Source organism: Marmota marmota, unplaced genomic scaffold (assembly GCF_001458135.2).
Source record: "Marmota marmota marmota unplaced genomic scaffold, marMar, whole genome shotgun sequence".
NCBI lineage: Eukaryota > Metazoa > Chordata > Mammalia > Rodentia > Sciuridae > Marmota > Marmota marmota.
In genome coordinates this window covers 8,142,763-8,167,907 of record NW_026000164.1, presented here as the reverse complement: position 1 = coordinate 8,167,907, position 25,145 = coordinate 8,142,763, and the positions used below count along the sequence as shown (strand labels likewise).

The following is a 25,145-nucleotide window of genomic DNA, read 5'->3' as shown; positions in this document are numbered from 1 at the left end:
TGCACTAAATGATTAAGTGAGATGGTCTTAATTAAATATAAAAGAATGCTGAAATCAGTCAGATGCAAGAAGGTCAACAATAAACCATAACTTTGAATCATTGAGTTGGGCTGGTATTGTAAATGAACTCAAAAGAAATTGCTTGGATTTAGTCATGTAAGTTCTTTAAATAATTTAAAATTCATATATCAACATTTTATATTTATATATCAGATTTAAAATTATATATCAAAAATAACTAAAATAGTTAAATGAATAAAATATCTAAATAAATAAAAAATATCTTAATGTTATACGAACAGTTATCTTTAGGTCAGGAAAGGTTTTCCACTAAAGGGTTATACTTTGATTCAAAAGATGTTACATTTTAAATAACTTAAAGGAAAGTGAAGTTAATTTGCTTTGGGAAATCGTGTTCGATGATTCACAAAGTAGCTCTGGATGACAGACACAGACCAAAGAGAGGTAAGGAATCGGAACCTATCAATGGTATGCTATGGAGTTGACAAGGACTCTGGCTAAGTCATTTGACATTGCTCGACATGTATTTGAAAAGTGCAATTGGGGAAAAAAAAATAAACAGAAGCATGCAAAGAAGGGAGGAGATAACTATGCCCTCTGCTTTCTTTCTGCTGTATTGGAATTGCCTCTTACTCTGCCTTGGTTGTTCTAGGTTCTATATTCCTTACATTCCTAATCACATGTTCCTTTTACAATCAGAAAAACATGCTATTTCAAAATTAAATATAGAGAAAAGCTTTTTGCACTTAATTTGTTTTAAAAAGTTTATACATTGGTATGGTTTTAAATTCAGAGTATAGAGTGAAAACGTCTCCCTTGCTTCCCCATGTCTTGGGAAAGAATTTGAATTTCAGTGTAAAGTGAGAGACATAAATCCATTTTTATTTTTCTCCAGTAGTTCGTAATTTTAGTACGTGTATTATGTAGCCCATCTTAGCCTTATCTGAGATGCCATCTTCCTTATAAACAGAACTCCATTATATATGTGTTCATTTAAAGTCTCTTTTTCCCAAATTCCCTGACAAATTACTTGACCCATGCATGAATAACTTACTACTTAAATCAGCACACTTTTATGATGCTTGAAAATACAAAAGGCCCAGGTTTCCTCATAACTCTTCTTCTGTAGAATTTCCCTGTTGTTCATTCTTTTTCTTTCTGTGAGATGTTAGCATCATCCTGTCTTCGTTAAAAAGTAAATCCCGTTGCTACTTCCCCTGGGTTTGCATTCTGTTGATTGAATTGCTGGGGGAAATTGACATATTTCAAATATTCATTCTTCTTACTCAGGAGCATAGTAAGTTTTTCTACTTGGTTGGGTTTGCTGCATTGCTAAGCAGTGTTTTAAATTTTCTTTCACATAGTATTTACACATTGTGTCAAATCTGAAATTTAAGATACTTTAGAAAGCATTTCCGGGAAATGCTCAAGGAACAATTGCAGTGCATGCTGAAGCAAGGAGAGATGGAGAAGGCTACATTTGTGCGTGGACAATGGCAACTGACAAAAAGAAATCCAATAACAAAAGCAACAGCGACAATCATACATAGTGGACAGAACTTCTGTGAGGAAATAAACCTCGGACCCTGTTAACATGTTACCATGGATCAAGAAATTGTGAAACCTTCTCAGCCAGTGCTGGCTGGTTTACCTATTCCAAAAGAAGATGCAACATGAAAAGTGTTAAACCTGCAGGCAAGGCAGGTGCTGCAGATAAGAAAGCCGTAGCCAAATTTTAAAAATACCTGCCAAGTGTTGTATAGAAAAGGGATTATGTGGAAAAGCAGGTTTGATAAAATTGGTTGTTTTATAAGGACATCAGCCTAGGAGCTTATATAACCTAAATAGTATTTCAGTTGATGAAATGTTGTGACCAGAGGTTTGTAGGAACCTTACCTTGTATTTCTCCTAGGAGCATTAGTTCGATACTTTTTAGCTCAGCATTTATGGCAACTTCATAGAACATAATAACTATCATAAATAATAAGAATCAATAATACTGTTCTGGTTCTTTTCAACTACCTTTGAGGAAGATTATTTTCTTACTCAGTAAGTATATTGCAATGGGTCCATGTGAAGAAAAAAGCCCAAATCAACAAAACATTTCCTAATGATCCAAGGATTTATGTGTGCTTGAGCTTTACTTTCTTAAAGCTAGTGGGAGGATGCATCTGCGGAGATTTTTTTTTTTTTCCAGTGCAAAATCTCTCCTTCTGGCTCGTCTTCATAAACAAGGTGCTCTTTATGCAAATGAAATTTGTCTATGTGACTCCATATTTAATCCATCTCTTCTACTTTTTCTGATCCAAGTCAGGTCCTTGGATAATCTTGCAGGATACATCCCAAGTTGAGCTGCATGATGGCTTCCATTTACTGCTTAAACAGGAGTGGAGGGAAATCAAATAGAACCCAGTGATCTCATTAGGTCGAAGAGACAGAGTTCAGACTTCTGCAATGCCAGTCTGGTTGGTATTAACAGGACGAGATACCAGAGAGAGGTAACATCACAGAGAGGGTAAGACAAAGGTGTGAGCAAGCTCCAGGGATCTTCAGAGAATTATCCTCAAGCCTGTAGCTGAGAACCCATCATGTCTAAGAAAACAAATGAGACATGGGGGAAAGACAGGAATCAGTTCATCTAAGACCTCACACAGGGCCAGGAATAATTCCTCTCTGCCTCAGCTAGGGCAGGAAACACCTCTTTACATATGAACCAATGAGTAGATCCTCAGAATGTGGGAAGGAATGTTGGTAGGAGTAGTAGTAATCAATTATAGGACTAAAAAAAAAAAAAAACCCTGGATAAAAGGTCATTCTGGAATTAACAAAGATGGCTAGTGAGCTCAGAAGGAGTCTCCACATACTTAATTGCATTCCAGAAGAAAACTCAGAAGTATTTAAAGAAAATTTGTGAAAATATCAAGGCTATAATAGCATAAAATAACAACTTTAATTCAATCAAATATTTTCAGGTATGAAAAGAAAGAAAGAGAGAGAGAGAGAGAGAGAGAGAGAGAAAGAAAGAGGAAAGTGTGATCCAGGAATCTGCATAACCTGACCCAGAAATGAGTCAGATGACAAATTAGTAGATAAGGACACTGATACAGGGATCATACATGAACACAGCATGTTCTAGAAGGCAAAAGCAGCAGACATCATCATAAGAACATGAAAGTTTAAATAAATGCTTATCAAACTTCTAGAGATAAAACTCCAACATATGAGATGCAAAATACACTGAGTAGGCCCTCAACTCACAATTAGTTGGATTTTATACCAAAAGAGAAAGGTTTCTTTAGCATTTGAAAATTAATTAATAAGATTTCCTGATTAACAATCAAAAAATAAAAATTGTATGATCACCTTAATAAATGCAGAAAAAATTATATCCATTTATGACAGAAAGCACCATCTAATTAGTAATAGACAGGAACTACTTCAAATGGTGAAAGGCAATGATTTTCCCCCAAAACAGAAAAAGGAAGAGATATCTACCGTCACCACTCTTACTCAGTCTGAGCAGAACACAGAGCCGGCCCTTTGGGACACAGACATTGTCCTTTTCCATTTCCAGCTTAACTAGTCCTTGTTCCCTTTTCTTTCTAACTGCACTTCCATGCCACTTCAATAAAACACTGACTTAAAATGGGAGAGTAGAACCTTGCTTTTTTTACCTATTCTTAGGGGGAAATTATTCAGTCTGTCACCATTTAAAGAGGTATGTATATTTTAGGTTGATGAGCATTTTTGTCATGAGTGGATTAATTAAATATTTTTTTCCAAATTTTTATTGTGAAAATTTTAATACAAAATTTTGGAAAGGTTAATATAATGACTATTTAAATCTCCTCTTATATTTCATAATTTCTAGTTGTTAATATTTCGACAACATTTTCTATTTTTTTAAGAGAGAGAGAGAGAATTTTTTATATTTATTTTTTAGTTTTTCGGTGGACACAACATCTTTATTTTTTTTTAATGTGGTGCTGAGGATCGAACCCAGTGCCCAGCGTATGCCAGGCAAGCGCATTACCGCTTGAGCCACATCCCCAGCCCAACAACATTTTCTATTTATCATCTACCTACATTGCTTTCTCTTGATAGCTACATACACACACACACACACACACACACACACACACTCACTCATATACATATACATTTATCTGTAGAGATTTTTCATCCCTCCCACAGAGGACATATGTTGATATCTGCAAATATTTTAGATTGTTATGACTTAGGTGGGGTGCCACAAGCATTTACTAGGTGAGCACTAGGGATAATGCTAGAAATTCTGCAATGTATAGGGCAGTCTCCCAGAACAAAGGATTATCCAGTTCAATCTTCAATAGTACTGAGGTTGATCACCTAATCTTGTAATCATTTAAAATTATCTTTTAGACATTATTATTGAGACTTAATAGAATATATGCCTATGTTCTGCCTTATTCACCCCAAAATAAGTTAACAGATATTTCCTAAGAACAAATATTAAATATAATACCAAAACCACATTTATGAAATTCAACATCACCCAAAAATGTTTCTTTGAGCTTTGTTTTTGTTTTTTCAACTCAGGATCTAATCAGATTGTTCAGTGTGTTTAGTTTCTTATCTGTTCAATCTTATTTCATCTTGAAAGTTTCTATCATCCTTTGTCTTTTAAGTCACTGACATTCTTCTGAAGAATCCAGGCAGCAGGTTGTTTATGGAATGTTTATGAAATGTCCTTGCATCCAGATTCAGATAAACCCTTTTCAGAGAATTCCACATAGCTTCTGCTGTTCTCAGTGGGTCCCACCAGGAGGCGATGATGTCATTGTGCTCCATTATTGATAAAATGCCAAGCTTAGTGATTTAGCAAGTGGTTTCCACCAGATTTTTCCATTGTAAAGGGGCCTGTCCCTGCTTGGTAAGTGATGAGCACCCTACAGCATGAATCTTGGAGACTGGAGGCTGCTATTGACCAAGACATCTTTAGCCAATTACTTTAGCACCCATTGCCTGCTTGAATCAATTATTAAGTAGGCTAAAAGAAAATAGTGACTTTATAATTCTGCCATTCCTTTTTACATTTACTAGTTGGCATTCTTTTCTCCATATCTGAACTCCATATCTCTCTACGGGCCCTGATTCTGGTAAAACTGATCTGTAAGGTCTACAGCATGGGGCTCTGCTACCCTCTGCTTCCTATTAGGTTTGGCTTTTTCAAAATTAAGGCAACAACAGGAGAGAGGGAGGAGACTGAATTTGAGTATTTATTCACTTCCTGCAGGGCCACGTGTGACTCAAGATTCCAGATTCTACAAGGCTACTCCTTCCAGATAGTCCTCCTCAGGTATTAACAGCACACCTGCTTCTCTTTTAGGCTGGGAGGTCATAAAGGAGTTTTATTTCCACCTCAGGATCCTGCAGCATCCTGAGATCTTGCACCTTTCCTGTGATTATCCCACACATATCTTTTTAATAGTCCCTTTAATAAACTTCCCTCAAGTTACCATAATCTGTGCCTTCTTTCTGTGTGACTTTCTGCTATGCCTTGCTTGCTTCCTTCTATCTTTACAGGAATCTGAGCTGCACCCAATGCCCTCCCAGCTTTTTCTGGATCTTCTCCATTTTTCCCTTATGACATTTCCACAATAAATCTCTTGTACAGCTAATCTTGTCTTGGCATCGTCTCCTGGCAGGGTCTACACAAACTCTGTAGTTTATTAACCCAAGCATTTCTCATGCCATGAGCCTAGTGAGGGCTCACAGTGGAACAGAGACATGCAGGTCATTTGGCACCAATCGAGTGTCTGCCTATTAAGAAAGGTTCTATTATATCCAGGAATCAGCAAAGGCACCTAGATGGAGTTAGTGCCAAGGGGATGGTGCAGTTAGACCTGAGGTCAGTAGCAACTGAGACAGATATACGCTAGCAGCATGAACTCTTAAAATTGGAATACTGTTAACTTAAGAAGTTCTAGCTTATAGCTTCTGTCATCATGTCTTCAGGTAATGTTGCCTTGTTTTGTCTTCCTTACTGTTTCCAAGGAAAAATGTAGGCAGGGTGGTTGTTTTGATGGTTAAGCAAGGCACTGTGAGGAGGGGCAGAGGGTATGCTTGCCTTCCTGCTGGGCTCTCTGTTAGCAGAATAGTGGAAATGGCTTTGGGATATCTTTCCATTCAGGGACTGTTGTTTGTATGGCTGAGGTGTTTAACTTGGTTGAGCTTGCTTCTTTATGAACAGGGAGGTATTAGATATTCACATTTGCATGTTATTTTTATGACTGGCAAAAATTTATATAAAACTGAGAACTGTGCCTGGAATATATGGCAGCTTATTTGGTTTATTATTCTTTATCTAAACCGGTGAATGGGAAAAGAGCTCAATTCACTGATGAGATGCTGGAAGCGCCAGTCTCCCAGGTGGGTGTCTCCACGCTCCACCAGAACATCAGCCCTGGTCCCTGGCAGCCCAGTAACTAGGACTTTCCCCCTAAACCCCAAGGGCTCCCGTGGTCTCAGAACAGTTGCCTGCTGAGAGCACCACTCCTGTAATTAACAGTGGCAAAGTTTTAATGAAATCCACAAGGAGATACTTTTTCTGACACTGACTTTTTAAATCCTGAAATAGTTTCTATTCCTTTGAGATCAATTAAAAAGTTTTTTAATTTTTTTAAAATTTTTTCATATCTGCCAAGATGCCAGAGGCAGCTTTCCAGCTGTGTCTTTTTAATGAGTTCTCTAAAGAGCATCAGAGCCGCAGGTTCTTAGTGCACTAAGAGAGGTTGCTGGGGCTCCAGGGGAGCAAGCACTTGAAAACTTCAGAGAGCCCCGAAGGCAATTTCCCTGTCAGGCTCGGCTCACAGGCACACATTCCTTCCAACTAGAAACTCTGGAGCCATTCCCAGCCAGCCAGGGCAGGGGAAAGCAAAGGAGAACACTCCAGAAGGCTTGAACAGGTCAGGTAAAGGTTAGGCTCTCCCAGTTGGCTTCCTATTTGAGTGCTGGCTTTGGGACAGTCAGAGGGAGGAGCTGGAGTCCTGGGCAGATCTTCAGGGAGGAACACATGTTCACTCTTAGCTCTCCTGTCCCCAGACTCAGCCCAGTCCCCATCTTCAGTAAACCTGGGGGATGTGCCAGACGATCCCCAAGAAGTCAGCATGCAAAGAATGTGTGCATATGCTTGCCTACACTCAAACCAGTTGGGACATTTAACTGAACTGATGAATAAATTCATGGTGGAATTCTACTTTGTAGAAGTAAGTTTGCATCCATGAAGCCAAGTGATGAAACAAACTAACATTTACTGCTGAAGAGACACATTCTTTTGAGATGTTAGAGCTTGCATTCACACTGGATTTAATGGCCACCATCTGGAAAAGGAACCTTGGGTGGATGTGATTCATCTAGACACTCCAGGCAGTGGAGATGTCATTATAATATTTCTACTGGGATTTTATAAAGGATTTAGAACACAATTAAAAGGTGAATACCTCCATTTCTTAAATACATCCTGAAAAAAAATAAAAAGAAACAAGTCAATGAGCTACTAATAGATTTTCCTGAATATCACAGGTAATTTTCATGTGTGAAAACAGATCAATTTAAGTCAAATCATTTTAGAGAGATTCTTACAGTGAAAATTAGTTGGCAGGAATATATGACTATAAATGGTCATAAGAGATCTCTAAAAGCAAGGTGGATATATAATACATGTGTGTCTCTTCTTCCTCCCCAGGAACCACTGAAATGGCAAAAAAGTTAAAGGTGTAACCCACAGAAACAATAGAATGGGAGAGGAGATATGCATACAAGAGAAATTGTATTATTGTTTTTAATGTGGAAATAATAAGGAGGAATAGTAACTAACTTATAGGAGAAGAAACACCCAGCTCAGTAGCATGCAGAGGGGAAGACAATGAGTTTACCACCAGGAACCCCTACAAGGTTCTAACATGAGGACCAGGACCACAGTGGAGGGTAGAGGTGTCATCAAAGCCCATCAATGAGGCAGGTGGGTCTTCTGACCTCCAGCCCCTGCTCACCCAGCGAGGCAATGACTCATCCTAGGAAGGAGCCTACAGGCTTGTTCTATGGTGAAATTGAGGATAAGAATCCCTGGATTCTGAATCCCAGACAAAACAGTAGCCAGTGAGGCTTGATCTGAAATCAGAGAAGCTGAGTGAAAACCTAAATGCTGACGGATGAGCAAACGCCAGCCCCAGAGCTCTTCCTGCCCCTCAGCCTCCATGTGCACTGTCTCTGGAGCTCACTCTCAGACAAGAGATGGAAGAACTCACTGGATAAATCACACAGACCTGGAGATATTCTGTGGAGAGCTGATAAGCCCCCAGTCATCAACTGATTCTGCTGCATCAGCAAAAAGCCAAGCATGGGAAACATTCCTCACCAAAGGCAAGGATGTTATCAGCTTTGACTCTGGGCTCTGATGCTGACAGTTATCAGATGTCTCAGGACAATAGGCTTCCTGGGTGCAGCAGCAGGATTATAGCAAAACGTTCTTTGCACTGCAACAGTAGGATAGATGCAAAAAATGTTTCTAGCTCTGTAACTTTTTAGTGCACAAAGAAGCCTCTGACTTCCTTCAAGCTTTGAACAATTTAGAATGCTCCTATAGTTTAACTTCCTGAATATGAGATCCTATATAATAAACTTGCAGAGCTGGTTCTGGGTCACTGTTTCTCCATTAGCAGTGTCCCACCTGGCCCCACCTTTTTGTGAAAATATCTCTGTGTCTTCTTTGTCTCTGTGCTTTTCTTCATCTCCTGTTGTCTCTACTTGAGAATCTTTTGTTGATGCTGCACAGGTCACCACAATACTCAAATATGAGGAAATATCAACAAAATGACTAGCTAGACTATCCTATATAAAATACCATATACAGAATTTCCAATGAGAGACAACAGCAAAAGAAAAAGGAAATCAGTGGAAACTGATGACATAGGCAAGAGAATACAATCCCAAACAACCGTAGTTTCATCTCCTGTTTTTTTCCAGTCTTCAGAAGAAGCAATCAGCAATTGGATGTTTGCTCCGGTATGGGTGGAAGTGGGGGTACAAGACTGTGGCTGTGCTTGGAAGACATCCCAGGGTGCGGGGTGTGGAGGTAGCATGGTTGGGAGATTGAATGTCCTGAGCAAATCATAACTGAATATACAGACATTGAGGACTTGCTCACATTTGGAAAAAGTATTCAAAACTGTGGAATGGTGGCAGGCTAGAAAGTGCCAGAGGTATAGGATTGTAAATGGAGTCATTGGTATGAAATAATTTTCTTTTATAGTCAACTTTATTGAGTTATAATTTACCCACAATGAAAAGTGCTTATGTTAAGAGTATAGTCCAGTAAGGTATAATAACTTACCATAATGAGTATATCAATCATTTCCACCACACTCAAAGTGATCCTGATGTCCATTTACAATGGATCCCTGAGCCCCAATCTTCTGCACTATACAACCACTGATCCACCACTGTAGCATTCTGTGATCACAGATTAGTTTCACTAGTTCCACAATTTCATATGAATGCAATCATACAGAATACATTTTTGTGTCCAATTTCTCTCTCTTGACTTCTTTTACTTAACATTCACCTGTTAATGCATATATCAAGAGTTTATTTTTTTAATTCTTGAGTAGCATTCCATCTTAGGGATATACCATATGCATATTATATATGATATAATATATATCATATAGATAATTTATAAACATTGGCTAATATTTGCATTATTTTAAATTTTATAATTTTTTAAAAAGTAGCTATGAACATTTATATTTCTTCTGTGGACTTCTGCTTTCAAATGCCTGGAAGTATTTACTTTCTCATCCAAAAGTGAAATTTCTGGATCGTATACTGAGTGCACATTTTATTTTATCTGACACTGATTTTTGCTGTTCCATTTTACATTTTATGTTAGTTTTCCATCACTACAGTTAATTCCTGAGAAATCAACTTGAAGAGATAAAAGATTTATTTTGGCTCACAAACTGGGAGGTTTCGGTCCTTGACTGACTGGCCCTGTTGCTTTTAGGTCTCTAACAGGCATTTCATGGGAGAAGTGCATGGCAGAGTAAAATCACTCTTCCCAGGAAACAAGAAAGAGTGAGCAGGGTTCTGGGGTCCCTCCATCCCTTTCAAGGGCATACGCTGAATGACCTAGAGACCTCCCAGTAGGTCCCACCTCCCAGAGGTTCCACCACCTTCCAATAGTGCCAACATGGGGGAAAAACTTAGCACCTGGCCTTTGAGGGACACTTATTCAATCCACGATATACATTCCCACTAGCAATATGTGAGAGTTTCAGTTGATCAACGTTTCACCACAGTTGGGCTGTCTAATGTTAACCATATTTACAGACTGGTGACATCTGCCTGTCGTCTTAATTTGCATTTCCCTGATGACCAATGATTCTGAACATCTTTTAAGTGATTATTGACCTTCTGTATATCTTCTTTCATGAAGTATCTGTTCAAACCATTTGCACACTTTTTAATCGGTCCATTTATCTTCTTATTAATCTATAAGAGTGTTTTAGATATTCTGAATAGAAGTCCTACTCACAAATATGTATTATAATATTTTATACAATTCTTTGGCTTGCTTTGACACTTTTTAAAATGGTGTTCTTTAAAGAAAAATAAGTTTTACATTTTGGTGAAGTATGATTTATTACTTTCATGAAATCATGTTTTTAAAGTATATATATAGAAACATAAATGCATATGTGTGTGTGTGTGTGTGCATGTATATATCTAAGAGTGTAAATGCATCTCTTTCCTGTCTTTGTTTCTTACCTCTGTTTGCTGAGATAGAAGTCCTGACAGTCCTTTGGCAGCAAATGTCATGGAAGCCAGATCTTGGCTTTAAATACCCTCTGTACTGCAAAGGGACATGGCTCCCAAAGAGAAGGCTAATCCTAGGGTGAAAATAAAAAGAGCTGATAATGTCTTTTACACCAGAAAAAAAGGAAGTATTTAAGGAGTGGTGGAGTAAGCAGACTTTGCAGGTGCCATCGGGAAGGGACCATGAATGGTGCTATATGGCCAATAAAAACAAATAATGAAAATAACAGATTACAACCCAACAAATAAAATGTGGACTTATGAGCCCACACTTGTATAATTAAATAAATAAAAATTAAATTGAAAAGATGCACAAGCTCCTTTTTAACAGGAGAGCAACAGACTACAAATGATGGACATAGAGAGTAGCCACTTGGCAATCATTAGAATAGAGACTGATTGAGTGAGAATCACCAATGAAGTTAAACCCAACAGATGAAGTTCTGAAGAGCATCAACATGTTGATGCACTATTAGAATATCTTCAACAAAGCTCTAATAGGTTAGAGGGAAGCTGATGACATTACATCAAGAAACCTAACACCAATATAATCAGTAAGTCAAAGTTCAGACATTTCCAGTCATTAGATGGGTCAGTGTTGGGGACCAGGATGAGCAAAGAGCTGTTTCTGGAATATTCTTGCCAAGAAACTATGACCTGTGTCTGATCATTCGGAAATATTGAATATGACCAGTTACAGGCCATTCTGTAAAATATAAGGCCAATCTTCTTAAAAATTATTTAGTGTATGAAAGCAAAAGAAAGACTGAATGACTTTTTCAGAATGAAGGAGAATGAAACCATGACAAACAGTTCAGTGCAAGTTGCTGTATTGCATCCTGGAGCAGAAACGAAAAGAAGCATTGTTGGGAAGTTGACGAAATTTAATTGGGGTCTGTGGGTCGGACAATGGTGGTTTACACTTGTTTGTTCCCTAATTACGGGTATTATATGGTGGTTATGGGGGATTTTATCTTTGATTTGAAGAGATACACATTGAAGTATTTAGTGGTTATGGGCAAAATATTTGCTATTTGCTTTCAAATAATTCAGAAGAAGAAAAATTAGAATTAAAGAGGGAAAAGGAAGGAAAAGAAAAAAGGAGATGGAATACATATTAACAGGGAATTGGTGAAGTAGAGATTTGGGTAATATATTTGCAAATTTTCTGTAAAAATTTTCAAAACTGATTTTTTGTTAAATAACAAGGGGGAAGAAATTCATTTTCATTATGGTTTAGATATGAGGTATCACCATAAAGAGCTATGTGAGACAATGCAGGAATGTTTAGAGATAAAATAATTAGACTATTAGAGCTGTGACTTCATCAGTGGACTAATCCATTTGATGGATTATAATTTAAATGGACTACTGGTTTGTAACTATAGGCAGGTGGGGCATGGTTGGAGGAAGCAGGTCACTGGGAGCCTGCCCTTGGGGATCGTATTTTGTCAGCTCTTTCTCTTCCTTTCTCTACTTCTGGCTCCAAGAACTGAGTAGTTTCCCTCCACCATGCCCTTCTGCCATGATGTTTGGCCTCGACTTGATCCCAGAACAATGGAGCCTGCCAATCATGGACTGGGACCTCTAAAACTGTGCACCCCAATAATTTTCCCCTCTTAAGTTATTCTTGTCAAGTATTTTGATCATCGTGATGAAAATCGGACTAACACAATCCTTAAATCCAAATCATCCCTTCAACTATACAAATTTATATTAAAAATTTCAGATGTCAACCTTAAGTAATGTAAGAAGTTTTGGACTTAAGTGAAAAGAAGTTTGAACATCATTGACTTATGCTTCAATTTTCTATATAAACATGCACTATTTTTTTCTGATTTTATACTTAGCCTATTTTTATTTGAAAACAATAATCATATGATCTGGGAAAACAATAGTCATATGATTCTTTTATTGAAATGACTAAATAAATACAAATTTTATATAAAAATTCATATATTCAATGGAAAAAATATTTATAGCAAACAAAACCACAGAATCTAACAAAGAATGCAAGAAATAATAAATGCACTGTCCTCCATATTCCTTCCTTTCTTCCTTCATTTAATCATTCATTCAAAGGTCAATTATTATTTCCCATCTGCCATGTCCTGGGACAGTCTATCGAGACACATGAGTAAATGAGCAAAGAACATAAACCAGCCACTCTCAAGAGAGGAATCACAAATGGTCAATAATAACATAAAAACCACTTTCAACTTTGCTAATAATCACTTGTGTAAGTTAAAAAGGCATAATTTAAAGCTGTCAAATTGGTAAAGAAAGTTTAGGAATTATATACATACATACAGAACAGTACAAGCAAGAATATAGTAAGAAAGCTGTATATATATAAGATGGACAAGTTAGTAATCGATCTTTAAAGAGTAATTTCATAATATAATAATAGTTATTTTTCTATGTAGCTCTGAGGAGAACTCTGACTTATTGGTGTTATATCCAATTTACAAATGAATAAACCACTCAGAAACATTAGACTCTTGGCCATAGTTGCATAGCTACTCAACAGTGGAGCAGGGCTCATTGATCTGCTTATAATTCATTCATAAATATGACTGTGTTTCTAATCTTTTACCCAGAAAGTGCATATCTGGAAATAAAAAAATTAATACCAGGTACAGAAGAAGTTTATGCATAGGCATAATCCTCTACATTATTTGTAGTATATGGAAAAATCTAAATACCTCAAAATAATGAAGCAAATCATATTGTGTTCACACATTAGGATAGTATACAGTTATTAAAATTATATTCATTATAGATTTTATGGATTATTACGGTAAGTAGTAAGAAGCATAGAAAATATTATGTATAGTATGAGCTCTGTTATGCTAAAAATATGTGAAAGTTGAAAAAAGAAAAAAAAAATGCCCTACCAAATGTTAAAAAGTTGATTTCTGAACTGTGACATTCTAAATGAATTTCGTTGTTGTCTGCTTTGAGCATTTATATTGTTTCAAAAGCAAAGAAGGAAGAAAGCATTTCAAAAGCTGCTCTGTGTAATAAGCACAAAGCAAATAAGCCCAGACAGATGGTGCAGGCACCCAGCTGTATGGCATGCTTATTAAAGCCCCTCCGGGGCTCAGCAAATGGAACATGCCAGAAGGAACAGAGCAGTGCTCAGGGGCATGGGTTGGGTAGCCAGACAGACCCGAGTTCAAGGATCAAATTTACTTAACCTCTCACCTTCTCATTTTCTCATTCCTATGAAGTCATTCTGCTTGGGGTTTGTTAAATGTTCCACAAAAGCCTACGTGCAAGGCTCCTCGCCTAGTTCCTGCTGTATTCCAAGCACTGAGCTACTATTTCAATAATTGTTGCCAGTTAAGCTCTTAAAATTTGGCGATTATATTTCTAGAGACAAATGTGAATTCAGCTTAAAGTTTTTAGGTATAAATAACAACTAAACATATGTCCACATAAAGAGTACAATTGATCAGAATATATACATTTAAGCTAGAAAATTTTCATTTATTTCAAAATAAATTATTAGAGAGGCCCTAAACAATGAATAGTTCACTGTAGTGGAAAATTTCATCTCATATATAGTTGTTGCTCAAATAATAAGAAAGAGCAAGGTAACCATACTTCAGACATCTAAACTCCCCTGCATGATGGAGATGAGGTCTCCCATGGTCTTAAGGCTTTGAGGATATTTAAAATTCTGTATGCAGGACATTTCCATATCAGTCATCATTAAAGCATATGAATTCCACCGAAATCTCAATCTAGGAAACTGAAAAACAAAGACAAAAACAAAACAACAACAACAACAAAAAAAACTCGATTTGAGCATTAGCTTCCATGCACTCTCAAGTTTCCTTTTGACTTTTATCCTCATTCTAGTTAATAAAACATGAAACCCTTCCTATTCTCTTGATCAGTGATAGACCAGAAGTCTTTGATTAATGCACAGGTAGTTCACATATTTTATATAGTTATGCAAGTTGTTTTCAAGAATAGGAAAGGTATATTTATATTGCTTTAGTCTGCTACAATGACATGCTCTCCAGTCCAGGACTGGAGAGCATGAAGGAGTCCTGTCTGCTCCCCACGCTGCCAATGGCCCACAGCATGAGCCTCCTGGACGTGGAAGGTGTTAGCTAGGCCCAGCTCACATTCAGTGAGGGATGTCAACACGGCTGCAAGGAATTCTGTATCAGAGTTTTGGAAGGGACCTCTTATTTAGTCAATGTTATTAAAGATCAACCTACAATCTATTTGTCAAGAACGAGGGAAGATAAACTAAAATCAAAGTCAAAATTTTCTTAAAATGAAGAAGGAATAACTAAGTTACTAGAATCTCTAATTAAATAGTCTGCATGTTATTTCATATTCTGTTTCCTAGCGATAGGTAGGCAGGGGAAGAGTGGGTCATGGATACTCTGAAGTAGTCAACACTTGAACTTTAAAATTTCAGCTTCATAATAATTGTATTTTGTGGGGTAGATCCATTGTTTTTGCTATATTTTATCATGTTACCTCAAGATTCTTCATTAAGTTATGACCCAAACTGCATCCACACATACCCACAGACTGTGGACTATGTGTCACGTCCATTTCCTCCTGCTATCCCCAGGACTTCCACCTTAGTTCAGGTACTCTTCATCTGTCACTCAAACACAGACACTCACCAGACAGCTTGACTCACAGTCTCTGATCTTTTCTGTTTAAAGCTTCCTCCACATTAACCAATGAGCAATCTCTGTAACAACATGTTTAGCCACACTATGCTACTCTTCCTTCACAACGAAGTGCAGCACCTGTCGTGGTGCAGACGCTGGTCCCTGACCCCTCTCCACATCATTCTTTTGCTATGCACTCCTTATATGCTGGAGCACAGCTTTCATATCCTATCCATCCTAGACTTCCCAAAGAGTGTCTAAGAGTCTAGGGCAATGCCCAAACACAGAAAATGCTCAATAAATGTAATTTGAATTGGTGAATTAGTACACAAATAAGAAAAGCATTAAGTATCTACACAGATGTTTGTGAACATAAATATGCCTATTTGAATAATTTATAGATAATTGAGAAGGATGGTAATACTTCCTGTAATTCTCCACTTTTTGGTCAATACATTTATTTTTTTCCAGTGCTTTGACTATTTTCTTAATCACTGCATGTAAATTCTCCTTAACACTCCCCCTGAAGTTCCAGGATAATTATTTTCTGAGATTTATTACTCAGTCCATGGAGATAGGCATGCTGTAAGTGCTTGGTAGTCTGTGAGCAAGAATCATGGACGTAGCTCCTTCCCCTCTTATGAGCAGTGAACACCTGACTCACATATCTGCAACCTGTATCTCTATCAAGTAAAAAACCAAGTGGGATCCAACACATTAACTGTGGATGCCCATCTCTAACACTTTACCCAAGTAGCAAACACACACACACACACACGCACACACTGCACGCACCACTGACATGCACATAAGAAAGACAATCAGAAAAGTTTTAAGGAGTCCTCTCTTTTATTATGTGACTTTAAATAGAATCCCTGAGCCTGACTCATCAGAAGTTTCACTGAACTTCATGAGGATGTCATAGTGAAGATGTGAATTTGTCTCATGCCACCCTCTAAACACCAGGGCTTCTCCCAGGACGCCTCTCTGAGGATAGTCTGTCACTTCTGTCTTTCTTTATTTCTTAGATCTTTTATCTAATCTCAAGTTCTACATAGAGAGGCCTCAGAACACGTCTCACCACAGTGTGGAGGTTGATAGAAGTCTTTCTTCCTTGCTGCCAACATCTAAGTTAGACGTACCCAAGGAGGGAGGGATTTTCAAGTTCTCATCTCATGAGGATGATGCTCCACCTCCTCTTCATTCCCCTATTCCTTCTGGGCCAAGGCTGGGACCCGTGAACCTGTCACCATCCAAATACTTGGGGAGTATGATTTGCAGTGTGGTCCCGGGAGTTTGCATGTCCTTGTTACTAGAAGGGTTTCACGTGTATAGATCCAGCTGGGTATTCAGTCATCACCCACTGCTCTGTTGCTTCTGAAAGTCCATCCCCAGGGCCCACAGAAATGCAGACAGAATGATAAACAACAGTTGGTTCTCCTGGTGCAGGTGGAATCTGAGCGCTGTGTATCCTGGTCCCTGCAGGGGTCCCTAGAGATGATCTGGAAGGGCGTGGTAGAGATGGCTTCAACGTAAAAGCTGCATTGCTGGTGTTGCCACTGAGCAAGCCCAGTCCCTGCTTCAGCCTGCATCAAGATTAGTGACAACTCTTGCACCCAGGAAGGTCTCTCTTCAGAAGCTGCCGGAAAGAGTAAGATCCTAAATTATGACCTTCAAAAGTTTCCTTGATCTCTGTCCTAAACCTAACGAGATTTCTGAGGGAAGACCAGAGCTAGCTCCTAGAATCACAGAAAGTAGAGGATGTTTTGCAAAATGTAGTAGTTCAGAGAAGCTGGGGTCTGGAGGAAGGAAAGGCCCTAGAAGTCAGTACACCAGATGGGAGATAGAGGGCCAACTTAGGGGCAGGAAGTTTTCAGAGCTGAAGATAGGGTTGACATGTGAAAGGTGCAGGCATCAGTTGACCTTTGAGCCTTAGTCATCAATATTTGTAAACTTCTATAGAACATTTGGGTTCTTCCTTTCTGAAGCTCCTGTGGCCATATGGTCGAGAAGATAGCTGCCAGAACAAAAATTAAAGAAAATTTGAGACTTCATTAAAATGCAGGATATAAACTTTGGCTGTTATTCCTAATAAGAGACTGTTTGTCCATCCACCCATCTATTCAGCAACTGTGTAGGCATTGTCCAACTTTGGGTCGCTGTTTCAGAAATAGCAACTACTCAGACCCAGAAAAACAGCCCTGCAAGAGGGTGGGATGGTAGCAGGGGTGAGAATAGGGTATTGCAACCCTACACAAACAGCCACTTATCTCGAGAATATCAGGGATTACTTTGATGAATGCTATCCAGATTAATGGTGTTACTCCTTGCTTATGCCCAGAAGGAAAAAAGCCAGATTATCCCGGGTAACATCAGGAGGTAAAATATTTAATGCAAGTTTCACTTGCTAAAACTAGTAAAGGCTGAGAGAAACAGATCTCTTTGAAATTGCCTTTGTAAAGCTCATCCCTTCATTCATACATTTATTTTTGGTCATTTATTGAGTACCCGCTGTGTGCAATGTACTTTGCCTAAGTTATAGAATGAGAGAAAATTAACTGATGAAGAGAAAGTAGGGACAACATGTGAAAACTAGATAAATAGAGAAAGTGAAAACACATGACATAGGGTTATGGTCCCTCCTCAAATATAGCATGATTAGTAATTCTGAAAAATAATTTATTCTGTAACTGCCACTATAGTAAAAATGTGGATTTTCCAGTCAAAGATAAACAAAATTCTGCAGAAAGGTAAATAACATATGACAACCTGGGCTCACTTATTATGTGAGTTATCTGAAGAAAGTGTTCTTTCTGCATTTCTGTGGATTAAACGATTCGACATAATGACTTGAAGAGATTGCTGAGTCAGCGCATGGTGTGCACCGTGAACCCTCTATTTCCATTTACTGTCTAATCCAGATCTGCTTTTGGTCCTCAGCACACGCCTCACTGCCACAGCAGTGACCACAGAGGTACTGTCACAAGGGCATGGCAGAAAATCAGACATGGGTCACAGAACTCATTCTTCTGGGATTTCCACTCGGTCCAAAGACACAGATGCTCCTGTTCGGGCTCTTCTCCCTGTTCTACGCCTTCACCCTGCTGGGGAACGGGGCCATCCTGGGGCTCATCTGTCTGGACCCCAGACTGCACACCCCCATGTACTTCTTCCTCTCTCACCTGGCTGTCGTCGACATGTCCTATGCTTCCAACAATGTCCCAAGATGCTGGCAAACCTCGTGAACAAGAAAAAGACCATCTCCTTTGTTCCCTGCATAATGCAGACCTTTTTATACATGGCGTTTGCTCACACGGAGTGTCTCCTCTTGGTGGCCATGTCCTATGATCGATACGTGGCCATCTGTCACCCCCTACATTACGCCGTCATCATGAGCCGGAGAGTGTGCACCATCCTGGCTGCTGCTTCCTGGGCATGTGGCTCCCTCCTGGCCCTGGTCCATCTAGTCCTCATCCTGAGGCTGCCCTTCTGTGGGCCTCACGAGGTCAACCACTTCTTCTGTGAGATCCTGTCTGTCCTCAAGCTGGCCTGTGCCGACACCAGGCTCAACCAAGTCGTCATCTTTGCTGCTTCTGTGTTCATCCTGGTGGGGCCCCTGTGCTGGGTGCTGGTGTCCTACACGCGCATCCTGCTGGCCATCCTGAGGATCCAGTCAGGGGAGGGCCGCAGAAAGGCCTTCTCCACCTGCTCCTCCCACCTCTGTGTGGTGGGGCTCTTCTTTGGCAGCGCCATCGTCATGTACATGGCCCCCCCAGTCCCGCCACCCTGAGGAGCAGCAGAAGAGCCTCTCCCTGTTCTACAGCCTTTTCAACCCCATGCTGAACCCCCTGATCTACAGCCTGAGGAACGCAGAAGTCAAGGGTGCCCTGCGCAGGGTGCTGTGGAAGAAGAGATCAAGGTGGAGAGATGGCGGGACACCTTGAAGGTAAAAGAGGTAGGGCCTGGATGCCAATGCCTCAGTGACTCACCTCTTAGATTTATGATATCAGGAACGATCACATGCTGTCCCTAAACACAGGGCATTGACATGACCACAAAGCATAGCAGAAAGGCACAGAGGGCACAGGCGTGGAGACAAGGGTCAGGTGGGGTGAAGCACAGGGGCAAGCAGCCATGAACTCCTACTGCCAGATCTACCCCACAGTGGCTTCGCATCTTCTGAGGCATAGTTCCCTGAAATTTTCTCTTAAATTCCTCCATGATTTCCCTTTCCCTTATTGCCCCAAGACATGCTAAGTGTCACAGGCTGTATGCTGCTGCGGATGTGCACGTAACCCCACAGGGCTAAGCAGCCTGGGTTGATCAGCCCCTATGGGGGGTGGAGAGGGCTTGAGTAGAGCCGGAGTATGATCCAGAACTTCTACCCTGGAAAGTCATCTGAATGAGCCTCTTAGGTCTGTGTTTAAGAAAAGCTAAAGTGAGGTTTAAGTTTATGATTTCTTTCTTCTTTCATCTCCACTTAATCTGTTTCATTAGTTAGAAAAGGTTTAGAAAGAATGTACATTTGGAATAACTATGAGAGGAAGTTATTAAGGAGTTACCTTCTCTGGAATTCAGATGACAAAATTAAATGTGAGTGGCAGTTCATTATTATGCTGATCGAGTAAAATATTTATATGAGGAAAAAACATTTGCCAAGAAAGAAACACTCCAAGAAAATGGATATCTTGATAAAACACTGTGGACCATCACTTAGAACGATATACCACAGGTCTCCTAAGGACTTTGACAAACTTCAACAACACTGCCAAGGGCACCTACTCCAGGGGACATAAATCACTTTTTCTGCACCTGTGCAGTCAGAATGACATGAAAGAGTAATTGGTTTTATTTTAACCAAGAACAGGACCTAAGTGGTCAGCAGGGTGACGAGTGGTTCCTTATCACAAAAGTACAGGGTCCTCAGAATGCTCTGCTGTGTTCCCTATCATGTACTGTCACATGCCATTCAAGTGTGATATGTGATGATGTTATATTATTACCTGATGCACGTAGATCTTTCTATTTTTCACCATATTTTTTTTACATATAATTATCACTCTATATTTTTCTGTTCTCAGGAAATAAAGAAGCAAAGGGACAATGTGTTCCTCCCACCTTCACCAAATGCATTTTTTTCCCCTTTCGGTTCTCAAAAGGTCGAGTAACAAGCCGTTCTGCCTATCTGTCTATCTGAGCAAACATCTGGCCTTCGGTCATCTTTATGATTCTTATCTCCACAGTGTGAGTCTTTCCCAGCCCACAGAACTCTACAAACCCTGCTCTGCGCCGAAAGATAAAAATCTGAATAAGGAAATAAATATTGGCCCTTATTGCAACTATAAGCACTATGGAATTATTTTGTACCCTATTCTGAAAGTAGTAAGCAAAAAGGCAATATTTTCATATAACAAGGATTTTCTAACTCTTCCTAGAAAAATTATTATATTCTCTAATATATGTATACCTTGTATTATGATTACAAATATAAAAGTGAAAGGTAAGACTATAAAAATATACAGTAGTTTATCTAACATAAGGCATAAACCATAGATTTGGATTCAGAATTTTTCATTTAGGGATCATGATAAGAAATCAGGGGATGGCATTCATTCTTATTCAGTTCAAAAATGCTTGGGAAAAAATAAGCCAAAACTACCAAACTTCTGTAGAAGATAACTAATATAGAATAATTAAAAAGAATTGTCATCTAGCACCCCTGAATGGCTCTGAGACACACATACACCAATAATAAATTGTGTGTGTATGGGCAGGCGGGGAATGCCTAAAGATGAAGTTACTATGAATTGTTGAGTTCTTGGATGATGATGATGATGTGGTGGTGGTGGGATTGAACCTGAGATTGAACCTGGGCCTTAATAAACAAATTGTACTTCTCTGCTTGACCTCCTTCTATTTATTCTTCCAACATTAGTCACAGTTTTCAAAGGGCTGGGAATAAATAGAAGAGAGAGGATGAAAACTCTACTGAGTGCTTCACAAATGTCACCCCATCTTTTACCAATAACTCAGTGGAGTAGATATCATTTTCCTTATTTACTAGATAAGGAATCAACATTTCAGAGTGCTTTAGCCCCATGTCCTACTTCACACAGCCAGTAACAGTGCAGAATTGAGATGGAGTCATGGACTGTGCTCATTGCTGACCAACATTGCTTCTTATGTTTCTTGCCCAAACAGCACAGATTTTTAGATCAACATGAGTAGGGCCCAACAGGCACATGATGCCGATGTCTAGAATAGAAAATAGAACACATTGCCATGTCCAAAGCCTCAAGACCAGAAAGAATATAATCTTGAGCTGGCTTGTCTTTGGGGAAATCATTATCACCCAGGATAAGAGTAGACACCCTCATCTTGGTGGCCCACTTATTCCCCAATAGTAACTCCCTCTTGATGCCTTTCCATAAAATCACATGATCCCACAAGGCATTGCCTCAAAGGGTGCAGTCTGAACTAGAAGTATCATGTTATCCTCAGTATCCTATCATGCTGATAGTTCTGGTCTTCTCTCTCTCTCTCATCAAATTTACCCATCTGTTTGCTTTTCCTGTGCCATGAATGCTTTCCCAATGAGCTTCCTGCTTTACTTGTGTGCTGATTTTTTTTTTGTGTGTGTGGTGCTGGGGATTGAACCCAGGGCCTGGTGCATGTGAGGCAAGCACTCTACCAACTGAGCTATATCCCCAGCCCCCATGTGCAGATTCTGGATGGAGCTGCCTGACCAGGGCTCTGTGCTGATGGGACTAAGCGTAGGCTTGAGCTGAGACACTTGTTAGCTTGGATTTGCATTGCAGTTGTGCTGGGGCTTACTGATAGGTCTACTTCTAACTATGACTTAGTCTCCTCAATCCTGAGTTTCATCTGAGGTCAGGTGTGGATACTAATGCTTCTCCTAGGTACTTCTCACAACTATTATGGGTAGTCAATGATATAATGCATGTGAATCTGATTTGTATATTTTTTGATGAGGAAGGTTTAAGGATAATGAGAATGCAAAGATCGCCCAGTATGACAGAGTACTGGTAAAATTCATGATTAAACAACTACAGCACTATAAAAATCAATTGTATTCTAATAATTCATAAATTATTACAATACTTAGAAGAAAAGATGTCTCAAAAAACTTCATCTTTATGAGTTTACAAGTTTTTTAACCTCTTTTATTTGGTTGGTAATCTTGGGGAAGGTCTCCATCAAAGAGGTAGAAGGAAATGCATAAAATGTTTGGAATGAAATGGTTTTCATTGTTCCTGATGGGAGATAATCTGTAAAAGAAAGCTTTTATGAATTTTTACATTCTATACATAGCTGCAAAATTCCAAAAAGATTCTTGAGATAGCAATTAGGATAGAAAATAAACAGAAAAATAATTAGTCTATAGCTTTGTTGTATTTTTTCTCTTACCTTCATACTAAGAATTCTCATCACTGTGTGCCTAGAGTAGTTCCACTAGGAAATGCAGGGTCTATATGTAGAGATACAAGCTCGCTGTTGTGGGACCCTGTTCATTGGCTGAATGCTAGTACTCGTAGTTGCCTACGCCTTACTAGTAGTCAGGATGCCAGAGAGATTAGGAATATATGGGAGAACAAATAAGTGAATGAACAGACAGAAACTTTTTTTTTAATAAATGCAAATGTTTTACCTGGGAATGAGAAGACAAATAAGAAAAAATAGCTGTCTTCATATGTTCCACAGAACATCCTATAAGAGATAAAAGTGACTTATTATTGCCTTTCAGAGGGAAAAGCCATATCAATAGGTAGGCTTATTAGGGAGGTAGAGTTAAAAATTAATGACATAATTCTTTTCTAGCATCATAAAGTATACATCAATGAGGCCTTTGAATTGGTGTGCACTTCCTATAAATGACAAGTGTTGGTTGAACTATACACACATTGAACAGGCATTTGCAATAGATTCTCTATAATGCCTTTTCAATATTAAACATTTTATGATTTTGCAGAAGTCTTTCATCTTATTTTCTTGATGTCAGAAAGTTTAAACTGATTTTAAACAAACTTGTAGATGTTCAAAGACTTTTAAATTGCAAAGAGGATGTTTCCTGTGTCAAAATTCTGTCTTGCTCTCCTGGTTATTGAGCAGAATTATCAAAAGAAAATACTCAAGTAGGAAGAAGGAGTTGTATAAGGTCCATATTTGGGGTTCTCTCAACGTAATTTCCACAACCACCACTTCATTCCTAAATAGTTGTGATTTCACATTTAAAATATTCACTTGATCTCCAGTGGTGGTTGCTCAAAGACTTTGCTTGAAACACAGAGCAGTGACAGATGAACTAGGAAAGAAGAATGAGAAAGACAAAGCCAGCTTCCAAGGTAAGATAAAAATCTCTGCCGACCAGAAACAAAGCGAAAATGCAGACTGTGATTCAGCAGAATCTGGCAGCTGGCCTGAGTGGGAAGAGCTTTGCTTAGGAAACTGAAATGCTTCATGCGATAACTGGGAACCTAGGTGGGGCCTTTTCTTGAAAATAGAATCTGGGGGAGGGTGGGAGGGACTTTCTTTGCTTACTAATGGAGACCAGAAATTGCACCTTCACACTCTGCCTTACCTGTAAGAGAACCCCTGCTTCCTACTACAGACAGACATGGAGTCCACCCACCCAGCCAGCTGTGGAGATCTTCAGTATGCTCAATATTGTTACAGGGAAAGAGTCCTAAACCACTAATGTAAGAATCAGGGCTGGAGGGAGAGGGACAAGAACGTGGACAGGGGGAGAACTGTGTCTGTAGAATGACCTTCAAGTCCATTTTTAGAAGCTGTCCCCCCCCCCAAAAAAAAACAGTCAAAATTATCAACAGGTAAAATATAAATTCACTTCTATTGACATTCATTGTTTGTCTTTAGGAATGATATGATAAATGTTGTATGTTCTAAACAGGTAAATAAATAGAGCTTTTTTTAAGGCATGACAACTGCTTTAAGCAGCTGAGGAGTTAAGAAGAAGAAAGGAGTTAGAAAAGAATAGATGGATCTCAAAAAGTATCAGTTACAAGTTTTATAAATAAAACATATAGTCCCTAAAATAATAGAGACTGAATTTCCTGATATGGGGTGGGGATCAACAAACAGGTAAATGCTAGAGGAAACACATTAGAAGAAGAAAAACTGTGAAATAGAAGGTGGAATAGTATAATAAGACACCTTTTTAAAAAAAGAAAATGATATAAAAAGCACTGAGAAGCTAGATTGAGATACAATATTCATTTATCATAGGGATATAAAAAAAGAAAGGAAAAAATGGGAAAGCACATCATTGTGGAGATTTTTTTTTTATTAATAGATGAATTCTCAGAACAAAAGAGTACTCTGAATATCAAGCTACATGGTGAAAAATAAATCCATATCTGGACATATTATAATGAAAGAATAGAATATTAAGGAAAAGAAAAATAATAAAAGCCTCAGAGAAAAAAAGAATACATAAAAAAGAAAAAATAAGTAATGGCAGACTTCCCTGCAGCAAACCAGATGTTAGAAAATAATATTCAACACAAGGAGGAAAACTGTTACTCTATAATTTCATACTCAGCTAAACTATCATTCCAGGAAGAGAAGAATTAAAATGACAAA

At 38.8% G+C, this 25,145-nt stretch overlaps 1 protein-coding gene across 1 annotated transcript; it reads left to right on the top strand.

Moving 5' to 3' along the window:
* The first annotated feature begins 18,514 nt into the window (after positions 1 to 18,514).
* Positions 18,515 to 19,468, top strand: LOC107149086 (olfactory receptor 2A5-like). The gene is given in 3 exon segments (XM_015493864.1): positions 18,515 to 18,746; positions 18,749 to 19,293; positions 19,295 to 19,468. Coding segments are annotated over 3 exon segments (951 nt in total).
* The last annotated feature ends 5,677 nt before the right edge of the window (positions 19,469 to 25,145 follow it).